Genomic DNA, 22,829 nt, shown 5'->3' with positions numbered 1-22,829 from the left:
AGTGTAATGCGACAGCACTGCTTCAGTTTATAGTGTAATCAGGTTTTGAATATTACTAAAATAATTTTTTAGTATTTCTTCTGGAAAATCTCTTATCCTGAATATGCTGAGTAAATACATTTGACATACTTCCAGTATGATTCACATTTTGTACATGACTCTAACATGGTAGATACCACATTACAACAGTAAAAAATCAGTTTAAAATGAGATTTCTAAATAACCCAGTAATTAAAAAAAAAAAACACAACAGAAATAATGGGGTTCATCATGGCATATACCTTTAGCAAGTGGAGCTCCTGCTTTTTTAGGTACCGAAGTTGGTTCTTCCTCCGTTTGGACAGCCCTCTCATGCATCTCAGGCACTTCAAAGATATTAGTTCATTTTACATTTACAATACATCTAAACATAAATACACAGACTGAAACACAGAGGATGAGAAATGTTCTTACGTAGCCATCTGTCACACACTCATACTCAGTGTAATTTGTTGTGGCAAGCACCATTTAAAATCTCAAAAATGACAGAATGAAAGAGGTTAAAATAATGTTTAAGAGAAGATTAAGAACGTTTATGTATTCATGATTGTATATACCTCTGGCTGATGGATGTTCTGATTTTTCTGGAACAGCTACGGGAATTTTCTCTTCTGGGACGGCCTTCTCAGGCACTACCGGTTCTTTAAAGATATTAGTATATGTTAGTTATGTGTTTAAGCTCTAATATGAGCATTGAAACATACTATATTCAAGAAAAAGACTTCCTATTCATAAGATATACCTTTTGTTCGTGGAGCAGCTTGTTTTTTATGTACAGCAACAGCCTCTGGCTTTTTGACCAGCTTGGCTAGTGGTAGTTCTTCAGGTTCCAAGATAGGTTCTGGCTCCTCAGGTGCCACTTCAGCCTTTGGCTTTCGAACTGTTGTAAAATGCTTTAGTTTCTGGGGTGCCAAAAGAGGTTCTGGTTCTTCAGGCACCATGGCAGGTTCTTGCTCATGGTGTGCCACGACCAACTTTGATTTTTGAGATGCGGCAATAAGCTTTGATTTTTGGGAATCTGCAACAAACTCAGTTTCTTCAAGTGTTACAGTAAGCTCTGTTTTTTGGGGTGCCACCAAAGGTTTGGTTTTGGGGGACACAATGTGCTCTGTTTTATGGCGTGTTGCAACTGTCTCTGACTTATCAAGTGCTACAGAGAGCTCATGTTTCTCAGGGGCCATGAATGGCTCTGGTTTTCGGGGTTCAGCAACACGTTTTTGTTTTGATGGCATCACACCATGCTTTAGTTTTTGAGATGCGACATCAGGCTTGGATTCCTCATGTACCACAGCAAACTCTGGTTTCTCAGGCACCAAGAAATGCTGTGTTTTATGGGCTTCCACATCTGGCCTTTTTTCCTCAGATGCCGCAACAAGTTCTGTTTGTTTTTGTACCAAAACAATCTTAGATTCCTCCTCTGCCACAAAAGGCTTTGTTTTTTGGGCTGCCTCAGTTGGCTTTGTTTCCTCAGATGCCACAAGTTCTGTTTTCTGCTGTACCAAAACAGTCTCAGACTCCTCTGCTGGAACAAAAAGCTCTGCTTTTTGGGCTTCCACAACTGGCTTTACTTCTTCAGATGCCACAAGTTCTGTTTGTTGTTGCACCAAAACAGTCTCAGACTCCTCCGCTGCCACAAAAAGCTTTGCTTTTTGGGCTGCCACAGCTGGCTTTGTTTCCTCAGATGCCGCAACAGTCTGTTTTTTGTTGTACCAAAACAGTCTCAGACTCCTCCGCTGCACAAAAAGCTTTGCTTTTGGGCTGTCACAGCTGGCTTTGTTTCCTCAGATGCCGCAACATTCTGTTTGTTTTACCAAACAGTCCCAGACTCCTTCCGCTGCCACCAAAAAGCTTTGCATATTTTGAAAGGGCTGCCACAACGGCTTTCGCTTTACTAACACAGAGAGAATCGCACAAACCACGCAAACAAGTTCTAGATATATTTTGTTGTACCAAAACGTCTCAGAGCTCCTCCGCTTGCCACAAAAGCTTGTGCTTTTTGGGCTGCCACAGCTGGCTTTGTTTCCTCAGATGCCGCAACAAGTTCTGTTTGTTGTTGTACCAAAACAGTCTCAGACTCCTCCGCTGCCACAAAAAGCTTTGCTTTTTGGGCTGTCACAGCTGGCTTTGTCTCCTCAGATGCCACAAGTTCTGTTTTTAGTTGTACCAGAACAGTCTCACACTCCTCTGCAGCCACAAAAAGCTCTGGTTTTGGGGGAGCCACAAAAGGCCCTGTAACCTTAGGCAACACATCAGGCACTGCTTTTTGCACCACAGGCACAGGTTGTAGTTCTTGAGGTGCCTCAAAGGGCTTTGTTTTGGGGGGTCTTGAAATGGCCTTTGCTTTTTGAGAAACAGCAACAGGTACTTTCTTGTCTGGGACAGTTGTCTTGGTCACTTCATGTATATAAAAGATATTAGTTTTGAGTTTAATGATTGCTCAAACTCATAACAACTTCAAGTAAATAAAAATACATAAAGACACAATTGCAATGAAAACATTAAAATTTTTCAAGCATTTATGTTAGCTTGTTTAATGATAGATATAACACACTCACTTTTCTCATTTCAAATACACACACACTTCACATCACCATATGCGGGCGTATATATGCACTGATAGTGTAACTTAAGCTATAAATAAATTAAAAAATCACAATATTTATGAACAAAGTTTACAGGACAAAAGATATTAGTAATACTGCACATATTATTATTAAAAGATATTAATCATACAAACTGAAGACTCAAGAACTGAGTGATGCCATATTGCTTTTCTTGGTAGACCTTCTGGTACTTCAAAAAATCAACATGGTCTGCTGTTAGTTGCTAGAATGAATACTTTTCTTCTGCTGCTACCACTTTAAAGATATTAGTTATCACTGTTTTTATTAACCAAAGTGCATAGTAAGAAGGGTTTGAGTAAAGAAGATGGGTAATTCACACATCCAAAATACTTCACTATTCTTCTAAAAAATCCACCTAAGCATATTCAGAAACATATCCAGATACATAGAACAAATGGGATCTCAGAATCAGAGGGCCTGGAAAATGATAAAATTAAAGAAAAGTGGAAAAATATTGCTTTTATTATTTTACTAATGTTGAGACTTACCTTTCACTGGTAGAGGTTCTGGTTTTTCAGGTACAGCCACAGGTTCTGGTATTTTCTTCTCTGGAACAATCTTCTTCGGCACCTCAGGTTCTTGGAAAATATTTATTTGTTTTACTTTCAGAAATTTGAAGAATTGTAATTTAATATAGCTCAAAGGAGAACATTATCAGGAAAAAAACCCCTCTTATAAACAGCCAATGTGTGTTTTAATATTGTTTGATGTGCACCAGTAATAGCCACCGTTACTTACTGAGAGTTATACACAAAGGAAGAAAACAACACAAACAGTAACACTTATGAATATTAGAATAGAGCAAAGGTGAAAACAGACTTTTAAAGGTAATATTCAGATAAACTAATTAAATTTTCTATGCAATTTTTTCAGTACTAATATATACCTTTAGGTGGTGGAGGTTCTGGTTTTTTAGGAACTTCAACATGCACTTTTTCTTCTGGAACCACCTTCTTGGGTACTTCAGGCACTTAAAAGAAAGTAATCCATGTTATTTGTAAGAAATTTAAACAGTATTCTTACCACTTTGGACATAAGAAAAATATAACTTGAGGACATCAAAAACAACAGTAGTTTTGGTTTTGAGTATCAATTTTTTTTTTTCTTTGGCTATAGAAAATTTTGTCTTAGGCAATGGTTTGTTACTGACAACAAAAAGGTTAACTCTTTTGCTTCTCTGTCTCTCACATTTAAAAATTACAGCTGAATCAACAAAAATGTAGAGTATTTATAATTAGAGAAAATAAATTGATTAAAATCACAGTCCAGACAACAAAAGGTTTCTCTTTAATTAATCATGTACAGCAGTTACCTTTAGCTGGTGGAGGTTCTGGTTTCTTTGGTACTTTAACTGAAATCTCTTCTTGGACCACTTTCTTTGGTACCTCAGGCACTTGAAAAACATTAATTATTTTTACTACGAGAATTTCATAAACAGCATTAAAGCATAACAGTGTAACTGTACTAGTCAGGCCACCAATTATCAAGATACATTTATCCTTTTTCTCACAATAAAAATCAGCACATTTGTTCACATAAGCTTAGACAACAGAAGAAAAATCACACAAAGGTTTTGCGTATTGTCTTCTATAGCTGTAAAACAATGTAGGTGATATTTCTCATTCTGTTGCTTTGTTTCATAATGGCAAATAACTTTGCTGGATGCACTTCTATTTTTTAGGCTCCACAACCAGAATTTTCTTTTCTGCATCTTTTTTTGGGCATGTCTGGTACCTTAAAATTAAAACTAATGTTAATCCTTAATATCTGACTAAATTTAAATGTCATAAAATAAAATTTAAAAAAAGATCCAAAAGGACACTAGGGAGCATCAAGCAGAGATAATATCCTTTACCAAAGAGGCCTTTTGCTCTCAATCTTGAATGGGATACATTTGAAAGTATCAAGAGGAAAAGAGTTGGTTACCCAGATTTTATGAAGTAGAAAAGATGGCTAAATAGTATCAAAAAGATCTTATCAGTGAAAGGAGAAAAAATTATTTTCATGTTTTTATTAATGCCAAGTACCTTTAGCTGGGGGTACTTCTGGCTTTTTACGCTCAGAAACTTTGATTTTCTCTTCTATTTTCTTGGGCACTTCAGGCTCTTTAAGAAAAGAGATTATTTTCAGTCGTTTTATAGAATTTTACAGCTATGTTCAAAACTACGTTCTTGTTAGTAGAAACTGCAAATTAGGAAAAGGCCTAATGGAATTGCATTTTTACTGAAACAAGGCTAGTACTTAGTGTCCCTGTAAAGTCTGAGGGTAACATTTCTGAACCTTTTGAAACTTCAGTGACATGGAGATCGGGGATGTGGCAGACTTAAATGTATCCTTCTACATTAAATAATTTTTCAGTTTAAGTCAACAGCATATCTAATCTCTGACTAAGGCTGCCACTGTCCATTCTGCTTTCTTTGTCATATTCTGCTATGGATGATGATTTTGTCTCTGTATGAGTATTGAGGGTTTTCTCTTCTGTTAGGCATCTGTATCACTCTGTACATAGATGTTTATAAACGTTCTTCTGGAGCTTATATTTTTACTGTTAGTCATCAGTATTTTGGATTACAGAAGCACTGCTTTCCCTTAAAGATTTCTGCTGTGGCACTCAAGGATCAGTCTCATAGCTGCCCAATGATATCAGTATTTCTAACTCACTAATACACTAATCACACCCAAAAGAAGAGATTTTTCAAAGCAGTAGCATATATAGAACTATCTCCACAGAAAATAAATATAGTAGAATAGCACAACAGGATAATCAGAAGCTAATTGAAACAATCTTGTTAGATGCTTTTTCTTCCCAACTTTAGTTCTACATATGAAAGATACCTTTGACTGGTGTTGGCTCTGGTTTTTTTGGCACACTGATGGGTACTTTCTCTTCTGGAATTTTCTTGGACACATCTGGCACTTTAAAGAAAATAATAGTTTTGTTATTTTTAAAGCATTTAAAAATATGTTAATTGTTTAGAGGAAAGAGCATCAGAAGAAGTATAGTAGAATGATTCATAAGAATGGATCTGAAATTAGATATGCAATGCAGGAAACGTTGTATATTACTATGTACTACTAGGAATACTTATAAGTAAGGAACACAGAATGGATTTTATTTTAATGTAAACCCTTCTGCCCAAGAGAAAGAGAAATCTTCTTAGGGTTTAACCACTGTTGATATACGGCCTTTAGGTGGTATTCCTGTCTTTTTTGGTATGGCAAAAGGCACCTCTTCTGAGACATGTTTCTTAGGATTCTTTAAAGATATGTACTTTTGGGAATTAGAAAAATAAAACATACATTACAGAGAAGTAGGACAGAACAAGGAGATGTGAAAGGACAGTCTGACAACAGTTACATGTTTGAAACAGTTTCACTGGTTCTTCTCCTCTGACAAAGAACGGTTTGAAGCAGCTTTACTGGGAGACTTTCGTCGTTAAGTAGTGACATATGACAAAATGCTCAATCAAACAGCCTTCCAAAATACCTGAATGAATTGTAACAACTGTTTTCAGAGCTGAATACTATTTCTATTCAAAAATTAATCAGTAAGTTTAACATGAGCAACGTGAAAGCTTGAGTACTGTGGAATTTCTGAAGGTTTTTACAGTATTTATTAATAACCATAAAGTGAATATGTTTATTTTGTAAATCTTGCTGCCTATTGACTCAGCTAAAGTTTTCCTTATTGCTCTTAGCCCTTCTGATAATTATCTGATGTAATTTCTGTACTGCACTGCAATGGATTGTTCTTGGGTAGAAGAAATCACCAAATTCAATTGTTTTTCAACATTTGGACAACAGCAAAATGAGACAGAAGAAAGCTGAAGAAAAAGGAGAAAGAAAGGATATGTTGGCCTATACCTTTGGTGGGTGGAGCTTCTGGTTTTTTAGACAGAGGGATGGGCTTCTCTTCAGGGATAACTTTTGTGGGCACTTCAGGCACTTGAAAGATATTTACTGGTTTTAATTTTATGATGTCATACATACAAATAAATAAGACTAGTAGAAAAACATGAAAACTGACATACACAACATGACACATTTCACACAGGTTGATTACTAACTATTAAGCAAGTAAGAAGCACAAAACATGAGCAAAAGATGACAAGATCTCAGTTTTAATGTACTACAGTAGTACCTTTAGATGATGATTCTGGCTTTCTAGACACAGGAATAGGTTCTGTTTTTTTAGGCACAGCAAAAGGCTTTTCAGGAGCAACTTTCACAACTGCAGGCACTTTAAAGATATTAGTTCATTTTAAGAATTTTTATAGAAAAGAAATACAACTTATACAAAAAATACCAAGTATTAAATTGGAAGTAAAGAACAAAGAGAATCAACACAAATATTAATTACATTGAACAAGATCTGGACTATGAACATGAATAATTAAATTTTTCTTGAAGGTCGTTAATTTGCAAATTGCAGATAAGATATGATCAAGAAGTTCATGTACCTCTAGGTGGTGGAGCCTCCTCTTCTCTATGAACTGTAGAAATTTCTTCTTCTATGTATATTTCTTCATAAACTTCATGTACTTGAAAGATATTAGTATAACTTTTAAATTAACTTAGAATTCCATATTCAGACAAGACAGTAAGAAAGACAAAGAAAACCAGATCTCCAAGCTTATCTTAATATGAACAGGTCTATTTTTTGTCTACTCTCAAAATCAGATTTATTTGGAACAAGGGGAAATAAAACCCCACAAATGATGACTTTCTGTACGGCCATAAAATCTCTGCACATTGCAAGAAGGTGTGTGATGTGTCCTTAACTGATCTACTTCCTTGGTCATACCTCTCTAACTATTCCCTGCCACTTTTTAAATTTGTTGTTTATTTTAATTATTATTTTTCCTTGGGAGTTCCTTCCTTCATTTGCTTCAAAGCTGAACTACCATTTTTTTTCTAAAGCACAAGTCCAAGTGATTTTTATTTTTTATTCAGGTTTATACTGCATCTGCTAACTAAACTCCAGGTTGTAGTACATGAAGTATTCTCAATGCTGTTAAAGACAGATACACGAAAACAGATCTCTTATTCTTCAAATCCCACTTAAATGTTTTGTACCTTTAAGACGTGAAGCTGCTTCTTTTGGTGGAGCAGAAGGCAGTTTTTCTTTGTGGACAGCTTTCTTTGGTACTTCAGAAATTTAAAAACATATTATTTTACAAATTTGAACTAGGAAATAAGTAGTACAGTTTGCAAAACAATAAAAAAAAAGCTACTAGAACAGTATAAAAATACATGGTCTTAAGCTGTAAATACAGTGTGGCAACTTAGGATTATGCATTTTTATTTTTGTAACTCCTGGCACTTACAGGTTTGATTTTGGTAATGTTTGAAAAGATAACAGATGTTCCTTTTTTTTTTTTTTTTTTTTTTTTTTTTTTTTTTTTTCCTATTTTTTTTTCCCTCTTACTTTCTTTTTGTTTTCCTAAATTATGAATTATTGCATTGGCAAGTGCTCATTAGTTTAAGACTTGAAGAGTGCTTCTATTTGTCTTAGCAAAATGATTGCCTTTAATTCCCTTGTGTGCACGTTCTCTTCCTCAGATACAGAATGTAACTTACTCATGCAATAAGAGATCAAATGGAAGAAAACTGTGTGTACAGCACCTCCTACTGCTGTTCAGTAAAAAGACATGTGTTGGATTTCTTATTTGTTACCTCAATTTTTAAAGAGATTAGAAAAAATTCTGTTATGAGATCATATACCTTGAGGTGGAGGAGCTTCTTCTTTAGGCACAGCAGCAGGTATTTTCTTAAGTGAGACTGTTTTCTTTGTCACTGCAGGTGCTTCAAAGATATTACATTTTTAAGAACATTAACAAAATGTAAGTAACAAAACAAAGAACAAATGATAGACACCTAGTCTCTAATGAAACATTAGAATGAGAACATAAGTGACTGAAGCAAAGATGGAGTGATGATGGGATGAATAGCTGACTTGTTTATTATTACGCATGTTGCTTTTTAATTTTATTTTAATAGTGTACCTTTAGGTGCTGGAGTTTCTGGTATAATGGGAATAATAGCAGGGAGCTCTTCTGCTGGAACATCTTCATAAAATTCTGTCTCTTTAAAGATATTAGTATATTTTAGTATTATTTACAAGACAAGATTAGAAACAATGCTTAAAATCCACAGACTAATACAGACAAAGGACTGTTTGAACATAAATTATTTAAATATTCAATTTCAACCTGATCATTTGCCTACACTTATTAGAAACGCTCATTCCCAGTGAGTAAAATACAATTTTATAAAAATATTACATTATGTTTTCTAACCATTAATTTCTTGTTTTAGATGCAATACTGTGTTTCAGTTGAATTTCCCACATGCAAATCTGAGATTAAGCATTTATATTCCAGCTAAAAAAATGACTGAAGTCACACTCAGATCAACTCTAAAGATAGCATATGCTTCAGTCCTTCTTTGTTCATTTTCTTTTTTGTTTTTTGTTTGTCTGTTTTTTGTTTGTTGTTGTTTTTCTAATATAGCTGATTTTATTTTTTCCCCCAGATCAGAAGTTTAATTTATCTCTTATTTATATTTATTTTATTTTATCCAACAATAGGTGACAAAAGAGAACTGTTGCATATTATATCTAAGTGTTAGGGGCAGAGAGAGTCTCAAAGATAATCATGGAAATTACTTTTAAGTAATCCAAACAAAATAAGGAAATGACTCATGTTTTACAAAACAACTTAGAATGTGAATCAAGGAATTCTCTGCAATTTACTGCTCAGTAGATGTGTCACTGAAGTACCTTCATATAAAGGAGCCTCGTCTTCTTTAGGAATTAAGATGGGTACTTTGTCTCCAAGTACAGCTCTCTTATCAGTCTCAGGAACTTGAAAAGATATTACCTTTTTTCAGTAACCTCAGAATAATTTTCAATTTTTAAAGTCACAATGAGAAAGTAACCCAGATCACTAAGTTCTTCTGAATTCCCCAAAACTGAGCATTTTGATGAAAGAACATACAGTCAAGAACTGTCTTGGGCTCACTCTGTCTTCTTGCTTTTCCTTCTGACACACGTAATAACCTCAGTGGTTTGAACTTACTAGCTCTTGTGCTATTACTTCTCTAGAAATATCGTGAACATTATACTTGGTTTAAACTCCCAGTTTAAACTAAATTCACAACAATGTGACAAAAATTAAGTTTTTGTGTCTTTGAATGAGAGCACTCAGAGCTCAAGCAACAGAGACTAAATTACACCATCTCATGGTGTAAAGAACATGAGGATCATTTTAGAAGATGTTAGTTGATAAAAACAGTCCAAATGTTTCCTTTCCATAAAATTTCATAGTAAAGGTTCCTTTACCTTTCATTTCAGGTGCACGTGTAGGTTTCTTTTCTTCTGGGACAGCTCTTTTGATAACAGCTGGCCCTTTAAGATATTATTTCCTTTTAGGGTTTTTAAATTTATTTGGAAGAAGTTAGAAAACAAAAAAAAAGCAAACCTAAGACAGACTCACAAAGCAACAAAAAATTAAATTCTTCCTGACAGAATATTTGTTAATTCTGAAGATTAGACAGAAGAATAACATACTTAAAACATTTTCTCTAAAGACAGACATATTTTTAGCTGATGGAATCTGCATCCTTTTCAGAAGGACCAAAAGAACTCTTACTTCTGAACTTAAAGAATAAGGCACATGTTTTTTCAAAGCAACACTCCTGCCTTTTCAACAGTTGACTTGAAACAAACAGGCCAAAAATGACTCATTCACAAACAGCTGAGTAGAGCTTCACAGAGACATAAAACTCAGACACATCTTTCTCAGTGAATAACAAAGACAAAAGACTGAAATTGGAGTTCACGATTCACGAGGACAACACAGAAGAAATATACCTTCAGCTGGTGGAACCATTTCCTTTTTAGGAACAGCAGGTACTACTTTCTCCTTTGGAACAGGTTTCTTTGGCAGCGCTGGCACTTTAAAGATATTTGTGATGTTTTTAAGAATTTTTCAGTAGTAATAGTACATAAGAATAAGCATTAATAAAAAATGCAAACAAAGCAAAGAGTCAGAGAAGAGTAGTTAAAATTAGAAAAATACAAAATAGAGTGCCCTTGGTTGCAACTGAGTGTTAGCCTTAAGAGCCATTCTTCTCAGCTGTTTGGCATGGATTCACACAGCTGTTTGGTTAACTCAGAACAGTAGGATGGGCCTTAACAAAAAACTGACTGCAAAGTGGGCTTCTGGCAAATTAAGAGCTCTGAACAGAAAAGTAAAGAACTCTGGACTATGACAGGAATTCTACTAACATGCACTGAACATTGCTGTTCTTAGCACAGTCTTTGTGGAGACTGACACAGAGAACACATATCAATATCAAATTCACTCCAGTATATAGTTAGGTTGAAGAAAGTAATTGTCTTCTGGGATTCTCTGGAAAACTAGAGTTTGCTTGATAGACTTCTGTTAATTTATACATTCATTTGTTTTCAATACTTTGATATAAAATGTCATTAATACTCTGACAGCAAAAATTAAATATTGGAGCTCCTCCTCTAAATGCCTTTGCCCTCGGAAAGAATTTGTCTAAGTTCTGATTTGTTAAATAAGTATTTATCTTTTTAGTATCTTAATCCCAGGCATTGATAATTCTGGAAAAAACATTAGGTATTTAATAGTCAATCAGAATAGGGAATTTACTGCATTTGTGAATTTTGAGAAGACAGAAGGCTGCATTTTCAAATTCCTCTTAAAGCTCATGTACCTTTAGCTGGCGGAGCTTCTTTTTTGGGAACAGGAACAGGTACTTTTTCTTCTGGCAGAGGTCTTTTAGGCACCTCAGGTACTTTAAGAAATATTTCAATAGGGGTTTTAAGTTAGTTTTGAGGAATTACAACAGATACAAAGTCAGCAAGCAGAATAATCACTTATTTTAGAAGAATCATCTAATCTATGGTGTCAAGAGAACAGCCATTATTCTCAGAACCTGAGCAATGGCAGCTAGGGAATGAAATTGTACATCTTTTTGGTACACTTCAGATAGTATTTCTGATTAGCATGGTGGGTTCTGTGATCTTATAATCACACATAAAAGATAAGAAGGAAAGCCGTGCCTGAATTTTAACAGCTCCATGACTGGTGGGAGCTAAAATGTCCAAAGGAAACATAATGACACATAATAGCACTGAATCCAGACTGAAGCTGAATTGCTTCAGAAAACTATCATTTACTTTGTTTGTATCACATCTACACTGGTTCAGTCTTTCCATTCCACTCTGGAGGGAAGAATTCCTTAGCAAGAGGGAATGGATTCAGCAGCAGCAGCTGCAGACAGACACAGTAGTACAAACAGGGAAAAATATAAAGAAGGGAGGCTTAAGTTGTAGCTGGAAACTTAACAAGCAATGATAAGAATAAAGAAATGACATAATGTACCTATAACTGGTGGGATTTCATAAGTTTCCTCATATGCTTCCTCATATTTCTCATAGATCTCTTCTTTTTCCCTAAACTCATACTTCTCATAGATATCTTCCTTCTCTTCAGCCTCCAGTTCATACTCCTGTTCTTGCATTTCTCTGTATCTCTCAGGTTCTTCAGGTTCCTCATATGCTTCAATTTCTTCACTTTCCTGAACCCCCTCAAACTCTTCGATACTTTCATATGTCTCATACTTCTCATACTCCTCATAAGAATATTCATATTTCTCTGCTGCAGGAACAGGAGCTGGAGCAGGGACTTTCTGAATGGGTTTCTTGGGTATTTCTGGCACTTTAGAGATAGTATTATTGTTAGTACCTTTACAGTTATTACATTTCATTCACAGTTGACCATCCACACAGACCATCCATGCAGAACAGAAAATATTCATGATAATCACAAGCTCTATTTACTTCAAAATTTAAGAATATGCTCCAGAAATCTTGCATATTCCAGAAGATTTTAGGAAGGAAGAGGAAAAAAAAACCATTTGGAAGAAAGAAATATATCTGTACCTTTACTTGGTGGTGGTTCTTTGGGTTTGGGAACGATGGCCGGTGCTTTCTCTTCTGCAACAGCTCTTTTACGCATCTCAGGGACTTTAAAAACATGATTTTCTTTTAGCAATTAGAAGGAAAAACTTAAAGCAATACAATTAACAAACATATGGACAATAAACAGCTTAATGACTTTACAATGCAAACATTGATAATGAAGAATTTTAACATAAATTAGAGAAGAAATCTCATACGACAGACAAAAGTTAGAAGAAGGTCAAGAGTCTTTTTATCATGAATATTAATGATAATCTGGAGTACATGTACCTTTTGCAGTAGGAACTTCCACTTTTTCAGGAGGGGTAACAGGTACCTTCTCTTCAGGAACAACTTTCTTAGGCACCTTGGGTACTTTAAAGATATGATCTGACTTCAGCATTCTTGTTGCAGTTTTTAAATAGACACAAAACAAGACACTTTCCAACAGCAGAACAGAAACTCACAAACAAACAGTGAAGTGACAAACTCAGTACAATACAGACATACTAAAAGTCTTGTGCTAAGCTCAGCTTGTAAGAAGAATGCTATCAATCAGACGCACTGCATTTATAAATGCAATACCTTTTTCTGGTAGGACCGGCACCTTTTTAGGGACAGGTACCTTCTCTTCTGGAACGGGTTTCTCAGGTATCTGAGGCACTTAAAAGATATTATTTTCAATTTAGAATGTCATCTACCAGTAATAACAACAAGACTACAAAAAACAGATATACACATAATGAAATAAAAACAAAGACATGGGCAGACTTTCTGAAAAAGTTCAATTATTTTGGATGTTATTATTTGTCAGGAATCTGACAGACACTCTGAGACATCAATACAGAAAGACACAAAAATAACACAAGTTACAAGCAACATAAAACAAACATTGCTACTGAATGAGAACAACAACAGATTATTTTTCCTAGTTATTAATTTATATACCTTTTGCTGGAGGAAGCTCCATTTTGTCAGGAGTGGTTACAGGTAGTTTTTCTTTTGGGACAGGTTTCTTAGGAATCTCCAGCTCTTTAAAGATATTATATTTTGCAATCAAATTTAGAAATTATCTTCAGACACTAAGAAACATGAAACAATATCACAAACTCCCCACTAAGATAGTTAAGATTTACATAAAGCTCGGGGAAAGAAATGAAGTGTTTTAATGAAGTCAAAAGATCTCATGGATAACTTGCAAGCAGTGTTGTACCTTTTGCTGGTATGATTTTTTCTGGAATAATTTCCTCTTCTTTCTCAGGAATAAAAATGGGAATCTTTTCTTCAGGCACAACTTTCTTTGGTGCCTCAGGCACTTTAAAAGACATTAAGAACTTTTGCAACATCTCAAAGAAAAGTTCACAACACAGAACAAAAAGACACCAACTTTAAAATAGCAACAGTAAGAAACACAAGGAAAACTCAATTCATTATTTTTCATTCTTTCTCTAAAAAAAGCAATTTGGTTATAAGGAATATGTGAGGATCTACTCTTTTGCCCAATTCTTATACACAATAATTACTAACTGTAACACCAATGTAAGCTGCAAATGAGTCGTTGTAGACTTTTTAGTTTCTTGTATATATCCAAACATTGTTTTCAGTTGTTTTTTTGTTTTTTTTTTCTAAAAACTCAGCTGCTTTGGTAAACTTTGCTCAGCACTGAAGAAGTGGCTTCTGAGTAATCTGCTTCTATATCAAATTTTGCACTTAGAGTCCACTTCTGGTTATTTATAGAGCCAATTTTGTTTTGACTTTTTCTGTGTGTCTAAGTTTAGTTAGTATGCTTTCAAGATGTTTGCCAGAATGACCAGAATTGCCAGAACTGAAGAATTTTGAGATGAAGTCCCACAGGACATTATTACATGTAATTTCTTGAAACATTGTGCCTCACGAAAATGAGTTCTCACTAACAATATCACAATGAATTCTTTAATTCATGGCAAACACTTAAAATTGAAAACAAGCAAATCATTCAAGACCAGATTTCTCAGCCCATGGAAGTCCTGCCTGAGATCTAACATTGATCTCTATTTACAGTTGAGCAGCAGTGTGCTAGAACTAGGGATGTGGTTTCACATGACTATAAACTGATTCCACTGAAGTATGAAAATATAAGGAAAGATAATTATCTGCACACACTGCAAAATGATATACCTTTAGCTGGAGGAATTTTCTTTACTTTAGGAACTGCAACATGCACTTTTTCTTCTGGTACAGCTCTCTTGGGCACCTCTGGCACTTAAAAGATATTGTTTTGATAAGAATTTTTTTTATTACATTTAGAACATCACAAAAAACACAGAGCAAGGTCACAAACAACCATCAGATGAAGAAAACTCCCTTCAAAGGGATAATTGAGATTTACATCCAACTTAATACAATCATTAGAGATGAAGAAACTTTGATCAACTGAAAAGAGCTTTCAAGTAATTTTCAGGAAGGAATGCTGTACCTTTTACTGGTATCTCTGGAATAGCTTCCTCTTCTTCCTCTTCCTCAGGAACAAAAGTAGGTGCCTCTTCAGGAGGATGTCTTGGTATTTCTGGCACTTCAGAGGTAGTATTTAATTGTAAGAAACTTACAATATTGGAAGCAGAAAGACAACTCACAAAGAAGCTTAAGAGTGCAAATTAGCAAGTACACAGACAACATCAGAAGCAGAGAGACAACATACAGAAGCTGAAGTGTGCAAATTAACAAGTACATTTTTAACAATCTGCTAAAGTACTAAAGCTATATGCTAATAACAACAAACAGAAGCAACAAGAAGCATTTTGCACAGGTTCACTGATGAGAAGAGATACCTTTGGCTGGTGAAGGCTCTGGCTTTTTATGTACAGGGACAGGTACTTTCTTTTCTGCAACTTTCTTGGGCACTTCAGGCACTTTAAAGACAGTGTTGTTTAAGAAATTAATTTTCAGTGAAACATAAAGCAACAGCTGTGTAACTGACATTAAGATAATTACACAGACATGGTAAATTTAATTGTGCATGAGAGATAACTGATTTTAAAATAACAATTTAACTACAGATTTTTCCACAGATATAAACTTGCAAACAACTACTATTGTTGATGTGGCAAGGCTGGGGGATGTCTGGGTGTTTAGGTACATTTTTTATCTTTTGAGCAGCTGCTTTGAAACAGTAAGTATTTTTTAAATTACAAATTTCTAAGTAGCAGGAAAAAAAAACAAAAACCAGGACACAAACATGGACATTTTAAAGGTGTAGAGTAAATATATCATCCATGTTTAACATAAACGTACATAACACAGTCACAATACAGTGTTCTGATCACATATAGGTAGGTGAACGGTTCAGTATCAAACACACTAAGAGGAGGAGTGGGTTTGTTAATTGCTATCTTGTAAGACTGGAGAAACAAAACTAGGATTCCTTGAATCAGAAACTGGTATACCTTTGGCTGATGGAGGTTCTTCCACTTTTTTAGGTACTGGGACAAGTACCTCTTCTGGCACAGGTTTCTTTGGTACTTCAGGAACTTTAAAGATATAATTGCAATTAAAGAATTTCATTTTTGAACCACCATGCAAAGAATCAATAAAACATGAATCAATCTATTTGAATGACAAAACAAACTGACAAGAGTACACTTTTCACACTACATTACATTAAAGAGCACACATGAACAAAAACTTTGCTTTTTAAAAGCATTTGGTTAAGAGCTGATATACCTTTAGCTGTTGGAAGATCCTTCTTTTTCTTTACAAGAATTGGAACCTTCTCCTCCTGCACAGGTTTCTTTGACACTTCAGGAACTTTAAAGATATTATTGTTAAATGAGGTTGGACTAAGCAGCTGAAACACCATGACATATAAGCCAGTAACACTAAACATTTTAACACAACACACAGAACGACAGTTCTTAAGACTGATAATCCTTTTGCTATCATCTCGCCTAATGCAAGTGAGAAGATAAATGAAATCTATAAGTCCTTTCTTATTACATATAATTACAAGTTGCTATACCTTTAGCTGGCGGAGCTTCCTTCTTCTTTGGCACTTGGACTTTCTTTTCAGGTTCAGGTTTCTTTGGCACCTCAGGCACTTCAAAAACATTATTTTGGTTAAAACATAACCCACAAGCTATTCAAAACAGAGAAGAGCAGAACACAGCAGCACAAACACATCAAACGCAGAGCCCCCTCCCAAAAGAAAAGTAATGCTCAAGTGAAACATCTGAAATACAGTGTAAGTTATATATTCAGAGAATGCCTGCTACCATCAAGTGATGATATACCTTTTGCTGGAGGAACTTCCTTTCTCTTCAGCACAGGTATTTTTTCCTCTGGAACAGCCTTCTTGGGCACCTCAGGCACTTGAAAGATACCATTAATGTCTTAGCAATGTGAGCAAGAAAGCAAGCAAGTACTCCTAGCACAAATAAATCTCTAAGACATACCCAAAACAAACAGCTATGATTTAAGATGATTTGAGCACAAAGACAGAGTAAAACAGTAAACACATTATATTCACTGCTGATAAGCCTGTCCTGCCTGATCAGTCACTGATGGCACCAAGAAAATAATTTTTTAATTCAAGGATTTATTTGCTGATCCAAAGAGTAAGACAGGATGTGACTTTTTAGAACCAATTAGAAGACTAAGAAGCACCATGGTGGGGAAACTAACTAAAACACAAATTCAGTCTTTTCCTCAATTTTTTGGAGCAAATGAAAATGCTAGCGGTAGTTGAAAATACACTTTATAATAAGCACCTGCTTTATGTGCTGTAATTAATACTTTAGGGTTTCACTATTTTCCTGACTTTCTACTAGAGCTATGATCCTAACACTTCTAAGACATTCAACAGGCTACACTTGATCATGTTGAGTACATATGACTTGCATACATATTGAATATATATTGCTGATTACATTTTATTCTTAAAAGTTTTCCATGTGCTACCTACATACTAAAAGCAAGCAGACACAGTTTACCAATTGATTTATGTCCAACAAAGAACTGTGGACAAGTAACAAGCACCCAGCAGTTTATACTATAACTTGTTGGTTAATGACATCAGATTAAATCCTGACTCTGCTGAAATAAGCACATTTTTTCCATTTAACTGCACTTTCAACTAAAATGTGTATTAATAGTTATTTTACTCCAAAATCCAGAAGTATTAATGTAAGTTTTATGAGCTTGGGAGGAGAATAATCACTTGCTCTGAGCATTTGAAGAAAGACTGCAGCACATACAGGTTTAACTTAACTGCTGGAAATAGTCATGAGAAATTTTAGCCAACCCTAATTTTCCAGCTTAGAAGAATCCTCACTTTTTCTGTATGCAGAATAACCTTTTCTTTAGTGGAAAAAAATGTTCTAACCAATTTAATAAAATTATAGAGAAAACAACATTAAACATAATTTTTACATTCATTAGTTAGTCGAAAAAAATCAAGTTTCTTCCTTATGGGAAGAAACTCTATGGATTGATTTTGATTGAGATCTGGAAAATATGGTTTGTGTACTTTTGGACAACTACATCATATTGGAAAACTGGACATAGTCCATGTCTTTATTGTAAGTGGTAGGAAGATTTTATTACCAAGATCTTAGCATCATCTAGTTTTCCTCTCTAAATAGTGAACAAAAGGTTTACTCTGTTCTAACAGCATTGAAATTTTACACCATCAGCATAAACATCATTCCTGAGGGAAATATCTAAAAATTCAGGGAATTAAAATATGTCAATATAAAAGAACTTTAATGTCTTTGGTTTCCATAGATAAATACGCTAACAACAACTACAGAATTTTGAGAGGAAGTCACAGAGGCTTGCATTCTTAAATCACTTATTTTCAAATACCCTGCGGATTTTCCAGACAAAAGTATATATTTTTTGTTACAGTTCTCATGAGCAATTCTAAACCTTTCAAGCACATGCTGAAAGTAGAATTTGACAAGGACAAAATGAAGTCCAATTAAATTGTCTTAGTTGGTTTTACAGACTTCATGTGAAAGAGGAAAGAACATTTATTTCGTGGAACATTTAAATTTGTAGAAGTAGCGAAGTGTAGGCATATAGCACATTTTCTACTCTGTATACTAATCATTAAAAGCCTCAGAAAAGAATAAGATGTAAAGCACATTGGAACACACTAAGACAAAACTAGGATACATTAACAGAAGATACTTCTCATTCTCACACAATCCTATAACTGAAGTATACCTCTAATTGGTGGCGGAGCCTCTTCTTCATACTGGGGAATTTCCGCCTCCTCCTCCTCATACTGAGGAACTTCCTCTTCATAATAAGCAGCTTCTTCTTCATAATGGGTGACTTCTTCCTCTTCATATTGAGGAACTTCCTCATACTGAGGAGCTTCTTCCTCATAGTGACTAACTTCTTCATAATGTTGGACTTCCTCCTCATAGTGGATTACTTCCTTCTCATATCTGGTTACTTCTTCATATTGTGGAACCTCTTCTTCCTCCTCATCCTGAGGAACTTCAATATACACTTTTTCTTTTTTGACAACCATCTTGCGTACTTCAGGCACTTAAAAAGATATCAATTAAAAGAACTTTAAAATTTAGCACATACATATTAATAATACTAAGGATCACAATGCAATGTCAAGTGAGAATTATACTAAAGGACAAACAATTCTCAGAAAACAGATTGGTACTTACTATACATGGAACACACATGACACAGAAAACATATTGTATTTCAACACTTTATCCAGTATACCTTTGGCTGGTGGTCTTGGCATTTTTTTAGGAGGAGAAATGGGTACTCTTTCTTCAATGATAGCCCTTTCTGGTACATCAGGCACTTAAAAGATACAGTATATGTATATTTAAGAATGTTTAGAAGTGGTATTTAGAAGAAAAATATTCTTGTCAAGACAAAAAAAAAAATCATACAAATACATGATTAATACATAACAGACAACTGAATGTACTGACACTTTGTATGACATCAGTATCATAACAAAGTCTCAATTACTGTTAACAAATGATCTGCAAAGAGAACTTTGAAGATAGGGGAGAATGTAGAAAAAGGTTGTATGAGTGGATAAGAATGGATAAGATTTCTGGTCTGAAAGATTTCATTGTTCAGTGAAGAAGACATTCCTCTTCTGTCATTTGTTTTACACAATACCTGGTTTCTTCAGTCACAGCAAGCAAACACTCTTTATAACAGCAGAAAAAGTTCCAAAAGATTAAGGTATGAATAGGTTCCGATTTTAAAATTTATTCAGGAAAGATTGTATACTACATTTAAAAAGCATATTCTTTTCCAGCAACAGTGTAGAGGTTTGGTTTTCTGAAGCAGGCCTCTTGGAACTAGGTAATCTATATCAAGGGAAGTTGCATGGATAATTACCATAGTACTGTAACACCTGGGAGACAGCAAGGCTTGCTAAATTTGAGAATAACTTCTACCTTTTTTTCTGTCAGATCTGAGATCTTTTTGATCTTTAGTGATGGAATCCATTCTGCCTATGACAAATTTAAGAATTATCACATTTTTTTCATGTCAAGCTACAATGATTGTAGATGCAGAGGGAATGGGATGTCGTGAATACTAGCAAGGTTTTTTAAAAGTCTTCTGGCAGAGTTCTTGATCTTTAATTGTAAAGGCCAACTACATCTACATTTGAAATCTTGAAGTAAAACTGTCTGGAACTGGTAATTTTGCTTGATTTGATTACAAAAACTGCATTGTACATAAATACTCATGTCTGGAAAAGCAGGTTTCTGTGGATTCTTTTGTCTCAGCAACAGCACTTCTATTTGCCATGCCATGGGAGGACAGGTAAGTTTGAAATCCTATTATACTGACCCTTATTTTCCAAAAACAGTTGGTATACTACAGCGACAGTCCTCTTCTATTTTCCTCACAATACTTGTGATCAGCCTGTCCTCAAACCATTCTCCAGAAGACAAAATAAATTACTTAAACTTCACATTTATGTGGTTATATTATTTTTTTCAATTCATAGTGTCATATTCATGGTGATGGATATTTTTTCTCAACAGCAATATGAGCAAAAATAGCAAGTGTGAGCCAGCTTGTGAATCATTTTCCACAAATCAATAGATCACTTCCCTAAGTAACAGTGGGCACTTCTTTCTTTAAGAGCCATAGACCTGGCAGGTCCAACACATGAGATTATGCTAAGCCAAAGCATAATAATACCATCTCTAAGCAAGCTAAGAAACAGAGTCGAAATAAACACTAATGCTTTCAGATTTGGGTGAGAGATTATTGTCACAGAAGAAGGGACAGTTACTTTTCAGAAAAGGAATGCATGTTAATATAAATTAATGAAAATACTGCCTTGTTTCCTATCAAAGGTCCAAGGGATGGCAGGATTTTCAAAGGAGGGGCTAGTGAAATAATTGAGCTTTCACTATAAAAGCAATAAGCCAGAAGGAGAGATTTAAGCCTTTTTTGAGACTGAAATACTGTTCTGGGATTCCTTTGGTATTCTACAAGCTTCATCTTCGAGGTAAACTAATCATTGATGGTATTCACAGAACAATAGATTACATTTTGGTGTTTCTTTCTCTCTTTTTTGTAATTGGCTATCAAATGTAAATTTGGACAAAGATTCACTTTGTTCATACCTGTGTATGAAATCTCCTCCTCTGTGTGAAGAGAAACAGACACTTCCTTTGACATAGCCCAGTGTTCTTCTTCTGTTGGTACTTTAAAGACAGAGTCTAATTTAGTATCTTTTCTGGTGCAATATCATGTACAAATACATATCCCATTAAGTGTTCCTTAGAAAACTGATCATTATTTCCAGACACCTCTCACACCTAGAGTAATTGGGGTGTTTTACAAAGATTCTTTTAAGGTTCCCTTGGGGGATGCTGTTGGAGCATTAGATCTATTAAAAAAGGGTGCCAGAATGTTAGGTTTTAAGCTCTCATGGTATTGCTTTAGGGAAGTCTGTTCATAGATTAATCCACAGGCAGGAGTACCTTCTAGCGGTGGTGACACCTTTCTTTTTGGAACAGCAACGGCTACTCTTTCTTCTTGGATCATTTTCTTTGGCTCTTCTGGCACTTTAAAGACAGTAGTTGTAAGAATACTACATTCTAAAAGAATAATCTATTTCCATACAAAGCCCATATAAAAGAAAAATGGACAAACAATTACAAGGAAATAGAACAGATCTACACATCAACAATACTCACAGAAAATACAACAAAAACATGAATGACAAATATAAAGACACTTAAGTTCACAGAGAAATTGACCAGCTGAATTTTCAATGCATGATTGCTAGAGAGGCACTAAGTATTTGCGAGAATATTGGTTTGGAGGTGTTCCAAGAATAAATTCCCTAGGATTATATGCTTTGAAACACCTGACAATTTTAGTAGCAGTAGAAATATAAGCTATTAAAATAATACAGAAAATATTAGACTTACACACAGTGTAAAAGACATCAAAAAGCCAGTTGTGTAATCACACAACATGAAGATGCTAAGATGGAGATGAAAGATCTCTCTAGGTCCTTCAGAAACAATTTAATCACAAATATGACACTGAGCATACATAACAAAATTACATTTCAAAACAAGATCAACAAGATCAGAGAAGCAGAACACATTTCTAAGTCTGAAATCTGCCAATCTAAATACTAACAATGTTCTAAAACATTGATATTATAAACATTTTAATATTTTAATAATATTATTGGTATTATAAACATTTATTCACTGAGTAAATCACTTCATTTAGCTCTACAGAGCTTTTAAGTAGCCAGTGTAATCAGTGAACTAGCAGCTTAGAAACTAGCAGCTTAGAAAATGCATGGCTTGTGACTGTTCTCCATCACCTACCACTCTTTTTGCAAGGGAGAAGACAAAGTTCCTTTGCATTTATAACCAAGATGCTAGAGAATGGAATATTAGCCAGGCAGCTGATGAGTATAATGCATGCATATATCTGGCATTTAGAAGCCTTCTCTACTGTGAAAAGAACTTAGATACCTTTAGCTGGTGGAGCGGCCACTTTCCGTGAAACCGGAACAGGAACTTTCTCTTCTGGCACAGTCTTCTTGGGCACTGCTGGCATTTTTAAAATTTTTGTTTGTTTTAAAAGATTTTGAATTAATCACAGACATCAGATGACAAAACAAAAAAGCAGAGACCTGACAATTCTTTAACTCAAAT

At 34.8% G+C, this 22,829-nt stretch overlaps 1 protein-coding gene across 1 annotated transcript in view; it reads right to left on the bottom strand.

Moving 5' to 3' along the window:
- Window positions 1–22,829, bottom strand: part of TTN (titin) — a 239,816-nt gene that overhangs the window by 116,733 nt on the left and 100,254 nt on the right. Inside the window, exons 130-162 of the mRNA XM_032445727.1 lie at window positions 22,647–22,724; window positions 21,630–21,713; window positions 21,270–21,350; window positions 19,384–19,467; window positions 18,859–19,188; window positions 16,923–17,000; window positions 16,652–16,729; window positions 16,357–16,440; window positions 16,080–16,163; window positions 15,465–15,545; window positions 15,113–15,208; window positions 14,815–14,898; window positions 13,871–13,972; window positions 13,606–13,689; window positions 13,243–13,320; window positions 12,949–13,032; window positions 12,640–12,723; window positions 12,080–12,415; window positions 11,409–11,489; window positions 10,537–10,620; window positions 10,006–10,071; window positions 9,445–9,528; window positions 8,669–8,749; window positions 8,388–8,468; window positions 7,740–7,811; window positions 7,124–7,204; window positions 6,805–6,903; window positions 6,528–6,608; window positions 5,499–5,579; window positions 4,691–4,768; window positions 3,976–4,056; window positions 3,550–3,633; window positions 3,152–3,241 (exon numbers count right to left, since the gene is read on the bottom strand). Coding sequence (XP_032301618.1) covers window positions 3,152–3,241; window positions 3,550–3,633; window positions 3,976–4,056; window positions 4,691–4,768; window positions 5,499–5,579; window positions 6,528–6,608; window positions 6,805–6,903; window positions 7,124–7,204; window positions 7,740–7,811; window positions 8,388–8,468; window positions 8,669–8,749; window positions 9,445–9,528; window positions 10,006–10,071; window positions 10,537–10,620; window positions 11,409–11,489; window positions 12,080–12,415; window positions 12,640–12,723; window positions 12,949–13,032; window positions 13,243–13,320; window positions 13,606–13,689; window positions 13,871–13,972; window positions 14,815–14,898; window positions 15,113–15,208; window positions 15,465–15,545; window positions 16,080–16,163; window positions 16,357–16,440; window positions 16,652–16,729; window positions 16,923–17,000; window positions 18,859–19,188; window positions 19,384–19,467; window positions 21,270–21,350; window positions 21,630–21,713; window positions 22,647–22,724 — 3,234 coding nt within the window. The remainder of the gene's footprint in view (window positions 1–3,151; window positions 3,242–3,549; window positions 3,634–3,975; window positions 4,057–4,690; window positions 4,769–5,498; window positions 5,580–6,527; window positions 6,609–6,804; window positions 6,904–7,123; window positions 7,205–7,739; window positions 7,812–8,387; window positions 8,469–8,668; window positions 8,750–9,444; window positions 9,529–10,005; window positions 10,072–10,536; window positions 10,621–11,408; window positions 11,490–12,079; window positions 12,416–12,639; window positions 12,724–12,948; window positions 13,033–13,242; window positions 13,321–13,605; window positions 13,690–13,870; window positions 13,973–14,814; window positions 14,899–15,112; window positions 15,209–15,464; window positions 15,546–16,079; window positions 16,164–16,356; window positions 16,441–16,651; window positions 16,730–16,922; window positions 17,001–18,858; window positions 19,189–19,383; window positions 19,468–21,269; window positions 21,351–21,629; window positions 21,714–22,646; window positions 22,725–22,829) is intronic.

This window comes from Coturnix japonica, chromosome 7 (genome assembly GCF_001577835.2).
Source record: "Coturnix japonica isolate 7356 chromosome 7, Coturnix japonica 2.1, whole genome shotgun sequence".
In the NCBI taxonomy this organism is placed as follows: domain Eukaryota; kingdom Metazoa; phylum Chordata; class Aves; order Galliformes; family Phasianidae; genus Coturnix; species Coturnix japonica.
Note: the sequence above shows the minus strand (reverse complement) of the source record. Positions and strands in the feature narration are given on the sequence as shown.